Here is a 10,538-nt window from a genome sequence, read left to right on the forward strand (position 1 = left end):
GTCTTTGCAATATGATAAGCACCAAATATTACTAAAGAAAGTATACTACATTATATTAAAATACTATACGCTATATTACTTAAAATAAAATAAAATTGTATTTAAGAAAAATAATTAAAAAATAAACATTTAAGAAAAATTTTAATTATTATTTTATTTTACGTCACAACTATAAAATTACAAAACGAATATTCAGAACAGTGTTTAATTTTTCACACATTAAACCATCACACTTTTATTTTGACGCAAAACTGCCGTATATTTATTGCTATTTCTACTACACTAGATATTATACACAAATACTATACTATATATTACATTACCAAAATAAAAAAAATTAAGAAAATTACTGTAATTTTATTTTATATTACAACTATAAAATTACACAACTTTAAACTATTGCACGTTTATTTTGATGGAATAGTGCAATATATTTAATTAAATTGCAGCCTTTGCGATTTGATAATTGCTCAAAGCCATATCAACATTTCAGTTTTATTTTGATTTATCATCGTGTAAAGAGCAAAGAGATCATCATGGGAGAGAAAAGGGGCGGGACTTACCTTGAGCGCCCGCTGAAAGGTGCTGATTGACAGGAGGGCGAGATCCTGCTGTTCCTCTGCATAGCGGACAAGGTACACATACACCAGCTTCTTCAACTAAAACACACATATTTAAAATAAAAAAACAGCCCAGTTCTAGTTCATTATTCTGGGTAATTTGCTTCTGTTTGTTTTACAGTTTCCTACAGAAACACATCAGGAAAGAAACACAGAAAACTTTAAGAAGCACACAAACAAGCATCATCCAATCCCAGCTTTAACAAACTAATTTTCCATCTTAATAACTCGGAGTCTATCATGAAACAGTCTGATCAGCTTGTGCTCAAAGGTGAAGGGTCAAAGGTCAGCTCTCCATATAATTGCGCCCAGCTCTCGGGGTGACGAGAGGTCATTAGTGATCAGGGAGTCACGACGACGCATTCCATCATCATCACCACAGCGATTACCAGCCAAATGGAAAAACATCACTCACTTCATAAAGAGAGACATTACCCATCTGCCCCTCTGGTTAATCACATTTACATACAGCGGCCTGCTGATCAGGGATTGGAGCAGCCGTGCGCATGTTAATTAGACAGCGACTAAATGAACCGCTGGCATTTATGAAGCAGAATTATAGGAGGAACAGAAAAACAAACCTGATGAAGAGAGGGATTGTTTTTTTTAAGATTGTTGTTACAGGGTCATTTATAATAGGGATGCAAGAAACCTGAAAACAAACTATTGTGCTTTAAAAAGTGCATTCTGGTGATTAAACCAGTTTTAAACCAATTTAAAAATTAAACCTCAAAAAGATCCACCAGAAAGTAAAATAAAAACAAATTAAATAAAAGCAATAATTTTAAATAAAAGTCAATTAAAATACAAGTAAATTAAATGACAATAAATTAAAATTATGAGAAAAATAAAATACAGTAAAAAATGTAATTATAAGTAAATTAAAATAACAAAAAAACATTATTTTTATTATTGTGAGAAATTAAAAAATAATATACACGGGATTTACATAAATTGCAATTAATATATTGGCAGATACCATAAAAAAAAAAAAAGACATCAAACTAATAGCAAGTAACATATAGCAATATTTTCCAAACTATATTTTATAAACATTTATTATGTTATTTAAATGTTTATATGTTACATTATTTATAGTTTAGGCAGGGTTATTGTAATAAACTAAAACTAAAGCCATTTTATAATAATAATAAAAAACTTAAAATTAAATGTTAAATTAAATGAAATATTTTTAAAAACTTGTCAACATTTTCATTTAGTTTAACTTGATGTACTAAAATAACTAAAAAATAAACTTAAAAAAAAAATCAATGAAACAATACAGACTTTTTAAAAAATAAACCACACACAAAAAAAAATTAAAATGATTTTTTAAAAAGTAAACATAATATAAAGTAAATAAAAACAAATAAAAATAATAAAATAATATCAAATGAATTTGATAAACACGTTTTACTGAAAATTTTGCTGTTCACAGAAATCTCCAGTTAATTCCTACAGGATGTTATGTAAAGCTTGTCAAAGTTAGCAACAGTAACCAAGGAGGGGAGGAGTTTAGTGAAGGGTCAAATACATGAGTGTTTGAGTGTGTATGAGTGTGTGTGTGTAACCCTACAGTGGATCAATGGTCACACCTGTGGTCTCGTGTGTGTGTGTGCGTGTGTGTGTGTATCAATGCCAGCGTCCCCACGTCTCTGAGCACCAGAGTGACAGCGTTCAGCACATAGCTGCCCAGCACTGAGCATGAGATGTGGGGGGAGACAGAGAGAACGTGACTGGGCCCCTGGACCACCAATTACACACCGGCCCCTCAAAACAGCAGCCGTCTTCTTCAGCCAGGACATTTTCCCAACCACCTCTCATGTCTTTCCATCATCCTGTCCAGACAATCTTCCTTCCATCTAAACATTTATTCTTCATCAACAAGGTCTTCCCTGTGAGATGCCTGATCAAAAATAACCCCCATCTACAGGGGTCCTCACAGCTGCCGAACACTTGTGTTCAGCAGTCGATTTTCACTCTCAAGCCAAAGCAAAAAGAGCAGTGAGGAAAAGCGATTTGAGCATGTTTTGTATATTTTCTTACCTCAATGTTTTTGCTTGCAACGTTCTTCACCACCGCTGGGAAAAGTTCAGATGCATTCTTTCCCTTGGCAATCAACTAGATAGAGAGAAATAAACATACGATGAGACAGAATGAAGCAACACACTGATGCAGAGACTGGATCTTCAGGGATAGTTCAGCCAAAAATGAATATTCTGTCATCATTTACTCACCCTAAAGTTGTTCCAAATCTTTGTGAGTTTCCTTCTTCAGATGAACATTAAAAAATATATTTTGGAAGAATATTGGTAACCAAACAGTTGTTGGTTCCTATTGACATTGATGGAAGTCGATGGGGACCAGTTTGCTTACCCGCGTTCTTCATTTTTGGGCGAACTATCCCTTTAAAAGCAGATCTCTCTCTCTCTATCAGTATATGACTTACCCCCACAATCCTCTTCATGGCCTCCAGCTTCAGAGACTCTTTGTTGCTTTCCAGCATCTCCTTCAGATCTTCATTCCTGAAGAGAAAACAATGATTCAGTATTACAGTAACTCATATTTAAACACGGTGAAAGAAGGATTTGATTCATTTAGATTCATGTACCTTTATGAAAATGCACCATGCTAACCATATAGTTTTAGCTATAAAGTGAAAGTAGGGCTGTCAATTCACTCCAAATCAGTGTCAGAGATTTACTATTCATTCATTATACTATTGATTTAGAGTGATTTATGATTCATTATTCAGCTTCAGTTCTTTTATTGTAAATTAAATAAAAATAAATATCTGTATTATCCACAGTTTCAAAACAGCAGAACCATGAGCGATTAATTACCGGTAGTTTGTATATATACAGTGCCCTCCATAAGTATTGGAACAGTAAAGACAAAATTGCTCTGTTGGCTGTGGAGTCAAGACATTTACAAATATGATTAAAAGATGAATATGAGACAAAACTACAGATCGTCACGTTTTATTATTAGCCGTTTCAACACATATGTGTTTTACCAAATAAAAAGAACAGTGTTTTTAGAGTTCATGTGAGTATAAGTATTGGGACAGTTGAACATAAGGCAGATATAAAAGATTAAAAGCTATTATTTAGTTGCAGATCCCTTGTGCACAATCACAGCAGTGAGTCTGTGACCCATAAACATCACCAGACTCTTGGTCTCATCCTTTGAAATACTTTTCTCAGCCTTTAATGCAGCCAATTCCAGTTATTGCTTGTTTTGGGGAGTTTCTGCCTTTACTCTCCTCTTCAGCTGGTGAAATTCATGTTCAATCGGATTTAAATCTGGAGATTGACTTGGGCAATCTAAGACTTTCCATTTCTTTGCCCTTATAAACTGAACTGGCAGGGTGTTTTGGGTCATTGTCCTGATGCAATATGAAGCACTTCCCAATGAATCTGGTGGCATTTTCTTGAATATTGGTAGGCAAGATGGTTTTGTACCCTTCCAAATTCATTCTGCTACTGTCATCATACATTAAGTCATCAGTAAAGTTGAGAGGGCCTGTTCCAGAGACAGCCATGCATGCCCATGCCATGACTCCACCTCCACCATGCTTTACAGATGAGGCTGTATGCTTGGGATCATTGCAGTTCCCTTTTTTTCTCCACATTTTTGCTTTCCCATCACTTAGATAAAGGTTCATCTTTGTCTCATCGGTCCATAAACACAGTTCCAAAACTCTTCTGGCTCACCTTTGTGCTTTTTTGCAAACTCTAATCTTGCCTTTCTATTTTTGGTGCTGGTCAGAGGTCAGAGGTCATCTTGCTGTGTAGCATCTGTAATTCTGTGTCAAAGTCTCCTGAGGACAGTAGATTGTCAGAGCATCACCCCAGCTTTCTGGAAGTTGTTGGTGATTTTACAGACACGTCTTTTAGGGTTCATTTTCACAGCTTTTATGATTTGTCTGTCATCAACTACTGTTGTTTTCTCAGCCGATCAGGTTGGTTGCTGGTGTCGCTGGTGGTTTCCAAACTCTTGATTTCTCCATACCCTTTGTTTTTGCTAGAGCTCTAATTGACTTCCTCTTTTCTTTTAGCATCCAAATTGCTTGCTTTTCTCTCAAAGTCAGCTCCCTCATCTTCATCCTGTTTTGTGTGTGTCATCATCGAATGCAGGATTCAGAATACAGAAGTAATGGATATAACTGATACGACACATTCCCTGTCGTTCACAACAGGACACAGCTGATCACTTAGAAAGACCTGTGAGGCAACTGTTCCAATACTTATGCTCACATCAGATAGAGGGATGAAACTCTAAAGGTGCTGAACTTCTTAGCTGGTAAAACATCTATGTGTTGAATCACCCAATAATAAAATGTGACATTCTGTAGTTTTGTCTCATATTCATCTTTTAATCATATTTGTAAATGTCTTAACTCCACAGCCAACAGAGCAATTTTGTCTTTACTGTTCCAATACTTTTGGAGGGCACTGTATATATATATATTGTTAAAAATACACACATATATATATATATATTTTTTTTTTATTTTTTTTTTATTAGTGCTGTCAATTGATTACATTTTTTTTTACTAATTAATCGCACATTTTTTCTGAAATTAATAAAAAAATGTATTAATCCCATCTAGCGTTAAAGTTATATCTACATTGAAAATTATATAAAATATTGTTATATATTATAAATATTATAATAAACTATAAACTGGACAATTCATATTGTTTTAAAATAAAAACAATCAAAATAATAGAAAAAAAAACACTACAATTTTATTTATTTTTTTACTTGAATGTCATGTTACAATTAACAGACAACAGAGAACCATGAACATAAAATGTTTTGTTAAAATATTGAGATATTATCTTAAAAATCTCAGTGGGTAATTCACATAAACTGAATTGACAAACAATAAAAATCCCTGGCCTACAGCACCAAAAACACCAAATTCAGGAAAACCATCTCAATCCCAGCTAATGGAAGACAAGTCAAAGATATATTAGATTACTCTGAGTGAATGCTGGTCATTTCTTCCATCTGCATAGTGCTGTCATTTACATATGTACCATGTGAGAGCCACATTCTTCAGGCAATGTGAAGATAGTTTGCTATCATGTCACAGAGATACAGATGAGCTATTATTTAAACGAACTGGAATATAGAGCTGGACTATAAGGATGCTCATCGTACAATCATGTGAGTGTTTGACTAAATGAACCATTGAATAAGAAGACAAACCGATAGACTGACAGCAATAAAGCAAAGCACAAAAAAAACCACAAGATCTGTGCCTAATTTCAAAACTGTCTTGTTTTGAAGTTGTTGAAAAAGTGGGTTTTCTTGGCTTTACTTGAGCATTTCTCCTACCCTCTGCTTGGTTTCTCTTCATTACCGCTGCTGTGGTTGTTGGTCAGAGCCTGCTCCTCCGAGCTGAAGTCTGATTTCAGCGTGAGCTGAAGGTTCTCTGCCGAGACGAGAGCGTTTCGCATCACTCCAATGGCCTCCAAGTGCAAGCTGCCCAATCCTCCGTTCATCTTACACGTTTACAGAATTACTAAAAATCACAAACCACAGCAGTAGAGGTCAAGATGATCCATACAAAGCCTTGGAAGAGCCATCCACAACAAAAGGTTCCTCAAGCCTTGCTTATCTTCATAAATCCATTCAGATTTAACTTCCAAACACGATTATGAGATCGTCCATTTCTCCAAACCAACCCAGAAGACCAGATCTAAGAAGCAGAAGCTAAGCTAAGAGGAAGTATGACAGGGAGTGACAGTCAACGTCTACTGGTTTTCTGTAAAGAAGCCCAGAGAAGGACAAGACAGCACTATCCTCCAGCCTGACTCGATCATCTGGTTAATGGCCACGTGCAGCAGTCGTGACCATCACACAGCAATTAGATCCATGAGCGCTGAGAGACCAGTGAGGTTACTATGGTTCACTCTTATCATGGACTGAAGGTTGAATTCCCTTACTTTCCTTCAAAGTTCTCCTGAGCTTGCAAGCTACGTGCGTCCCTTTGAGAGCCGGTTGCGACTTGTAGCCAATAAAGGAAGCGGGTAAAATGGTGCTGTTTTGACCTAAACGGACTTCCTTTCCATTTAAACCATCTAAAGAGCTGAGGCAACTCATAACCCCTCCGATCGTGGTAATTCTTCGTGGCTGTGTTCGCCTCCCTTTAGAGGAAGTGTAAAGGCTCTTATCTTCAGACCGAGGCTTTCATCACCTCTGCAGAACAGTGTTCTTCGCTTGTGTTCGTCGTTCACGGCAGGTCTGCTTATCCTGATAACGTGAAACTTCCTCCTGCCAACCAAGGCAACAAAATATAACAAGTCTGAAACAAAAGTCAAACCCAAATAGTGAGACGGAGGAAGGAACGGAAAGAATATTTTGCGAACATGGCTGAGCAAAATGTGTTTCAGGCTGGTTGAATCAGTTGGATTGAACAAGAATCACGCAAAAAAAGTTCATAAAATGCACCATAAAAGCAGTCCATAGAACTGGTGCAATATATTCAGAGTCGTTTCAAGGCATTTGATAGCTTTCAAAGAGAAACAGACTGAAATAAAGCTATAATTTGCTGATAAAGTGGTTGACTCGAGAATTGCTGCAACTGAATCACTGAATCAATGAGTTTAACCTGAAAACTGGAGCAGAAAACAAATCATTATTTTATGTTCTTATCAACTGAGAATGAAAGCAGTCCATACGACTCATGCCCTATATTTACACAAGTCTTCTGAAAATATATGACAGCTTTCAAGAGAGAAACTGACTGAAATTTAAATTGTTATTAGTTCATAATCTTCCCCTCCACTTGAGAATCAATGCAAATGACTCAATGAGTTGAAACAGTGAACAACTCTTTATTTTGAGCCAGTTCTACAATGAAAGCTATATAGTTCACAAATTGGATTTAATGAATCATTGATGAGTTGAGTTGAGACGATTTGTTCTCAAATTAAAGTTCAACTTACAAACTCACTGAACAGGCTCTTACATGAAAGTAGCTCATATGACTCAAGCACTATATTTTGAGTCTTCTGAAGTCATATTACAGCTTTGTAAGAAGAATGGACCAAAATTTAAGTTGTTATTTGCTGAGAAATAAAAATCATCATCCAGTGAGCTACAAACTTGCACTGCAAATGACTCAAATGAATCAATGAGTTGAACTAGAGAAGCTGTGAACAAATTATTGCTTTGGTGCTTATCAATAAAAGGGAATGATCTTGATCTAGTTCACAAACTGGACTGAGAAATTAGTTAATGAATTATTTCAACTCACTAAACATATTCTTGAATTAACAGCTGACTGAAGAGAAAGATTGTCAGCTTAAATTTAGATATTTTTAATTACACAATGCTATCTTACAACTTGAAATACAGTGCAAGAGTTGCATAGACTGAGGGTTTGACATCAGCCCTGTCTACGGCTTTCACAAAGAGTCTGAGTGGATAAACACTAGAGACAATACAGTATGTAGATCAGTCATTGAGCTTCAGGCAGCACCTTATGAAAAGCATTAGCACAAACAATAATGTCACGTAGAAGCCAGAGTGAGCCAGGCCTAGTTTATAATACTGATGTGATATTTGCATCAAAAGGATGAATAGTGCTCTGATATTACGGCATACTGACCCCTGGAGGAGGAGGAAAGCTGCAACAAACAACGACATGAGATTGTAAAACAACACAAGATTAAAAATGCTGAACCACCAGAGATTTATGGGATTTTTTTAGCAATATATTTTTTTTTATTTGCTAGACATTAAATATATAAATTTTGTCTTTGCATTTGATCTTTTTGCTACTTTTTTTCTTTTTAAAAACTACTTTTTCCATATATATACAAAAACATCCTAAGAAATAAATCCATAATATATGCATTCTATCTGTATAGAGAAAGAAATATATTAAATATTATGCTAATTTAATAAAAATTATTAGCCGATGTATCTCCTGGGGCCTGTTTCATAAAACCAGTTTACCAAATAAGCCAGGCTTATTTCAGTTAGTCTGACTTATTTTGAACCAAATCAACTGACAATAAGTCAGGCTAACTGAAATAATCCTGGCTTATTTGGTAAACTTGTTTTATAAAACAGGCCCCAGTTTTGCTAGAAATATTTAATATTTAAATCAAATTACATGTATCTATTTATCTATACTCTATACTAAATGCAGATGTGCTACAGTATATGTAAATAATGTAACTCCATTAATTCATAAACATACTTTTGCTGGAAATATTTAACCTGTATAAATGTAATATGAGTGTGCATTTATACAGGCTTAAATATTTAACTCCATAATATAAACTTTTGCTACAAAACAATGCACAAAAAGTTGCAGTTTATTACATTCTTATACAAAACTATCACACAAGGCATGTTTGCAAAATCAACTAAACTCTTTTATAAACCTATTATGTCAGCCAGTTAGACAATATCTTGGTGACAACTTTTGCATCAACAATAAAAATGACAGAAAAGTCAATGAAAACCTCAGATGCAAAAGCTACAATATGCATATGTTTATGTTCAGGTATTTCACTTTAATGGCAATGAAAATAACCTATTTATTGCCATTAAAATGACATTACTGAACCTACACATAGGAGCCTGATAAAAATACTAATTTTAGAAGAAATTTCAGACGGCACTTAATACAACAAATATTTGTTCTCAAGACATACAATTTTATATGCAAAATGTGAGTTACAACACAACGCTTGCCTTAAATGTAGACTCACAAATCTGTGAATTGACCCAAAACTCTCTCACACTGGCCTTTTAAGTAATAACTGTGTGAGGCTGCTTTAATCTGCTCTGCATGCAAATATTACACAGGCAGTTGATCTCGCATAATAGTTCCAACCTAACAATGTTTAATAACCCAAATTAGCAGTTCACAAAAAGGAGGCGTGTCCCATCAACCACCCAAACATGCACAAATCATTCTTCTTCATATGCTATGACTACACTTCTCACACTGTGGAAAGTGAAAAGGCATATTAATAAGGCTCATGTGAGTGTGTGTTCCGGGGTTCTTACTTCTTGTAGTCGGCGCTGAAGAGGCCGAAGCTGCTGCTGATGCTCGCGGGGATGCTGCTGTTCTCCTGCGCCGCGTCCACACCGGACTCCACCGAGCTCTGCTCGTTATACGACACGCTGTTGGCGGACATCCCGAGCATTATTTATCCTCCGATAAACGCAGATGAGCTTCTAATTTTCACTGAATGAATCGAAAGCTAAAACTTTTTTCACTCCTGAGGTGCAACTTTTTTCCTCTTCCACGCAGAGTCGGAAGTGATCTGGAGTTAGGTCACATGACCGTCACATGACGACAGCGTGACGAACACTCACACGTGTTCCTTTTTTTCTTATTTTCATTCTGCTGTTATATTTTCCATATATGATCCTTTATTTTAAATTAGCATGCATATTACATTATTTTTATTACATATAAAAATATTACATATTTTAAATTAGCATAACATATTAGCTGTTTATTAGTAATTATAATTAAAATGCATTATTCTGCATGACCACATTTTACCTCTTAATCCTACCCCGCACCTAAACTTAACAACTACCTTACTAACTATTAATAAACAGCAAATTAGGAGTTTGTTCAGGGAAAACGCTTAGTTAATAGTGAATGTGTTCCCTATTCTAAATATTTTTATACATTGTTATTATGTTAGATTTTCCACATGTAATTATACTCATGACTTATTAATTATGTTACAGCCCACAAACTCTTTTTTTAATTTTATTTAATCTCCAATCAAACAAACCTCAACCTATGTAAAATAAAGCCCAATTTTAGCAACCCAATTTGGAATATTTACCCAAGTAACCATTTTATAAATGCAATATTATATTTTATAATTTATATAAAAAATTATACAACAGATAATCATGTAT

At 35.0% G+C, this 10,538-nt stretch overlaps 1 protein-coding gene across 3 annotated transcripts in view; it reads right to left on the reverse strand.

The window, feature by feature from the left end:
• Window positions 1-9,924, reverse strand: part of LOC306855760 (AP-3 complex subunit beta-1-like) — a 66,370-nt gene extending 56,446 nt beyond the window's left edge. For 2 of the 3 annotated variants that reach the window (XM_079394608.1, XM_079394606.1), the window contains exons 1-4: window positions 9,663-9,924; window positions 3,070-3,145; window positions 2,667-2,741; window positions 564-659 (exon numbers count right to left, since the gene is read on the reverse strand). In XM_079394608.1, the coding sequence (XP_079250734.1) occupies window positions 564-659; window positions 2,667-2,741; window positions 3,070-3,145; window positions 9,663-9,802 (387 nt within the window). In that variant the 5' untranslated portion in view covers window positions 9,803-9,924. Of the gene's footprint in view, window positions 1-563; window positions 660-2,666; window positions 2,742-3,069; window positions 3,146-5,969; window positions 6,600-9,662 lie in introns of those variants that run through there. The other variant, XM_079394607.1, reaches the window with a different exon arrangement.
• Between the last annotated feature and the right edge of the window lie 614 nt (window positions 9,925-10,538).

This window comes from Barbus barbus, assembly GCF_936440315.1.
Source record: "Barbus barbus genome assembly, chromosome: 36".
Lineage (NCBI taxonomy): Eukaryota > Metazoa > Chordata > Actinopteri > Cypriniformes > Cyprinidae > Barbus > Barbus barbus.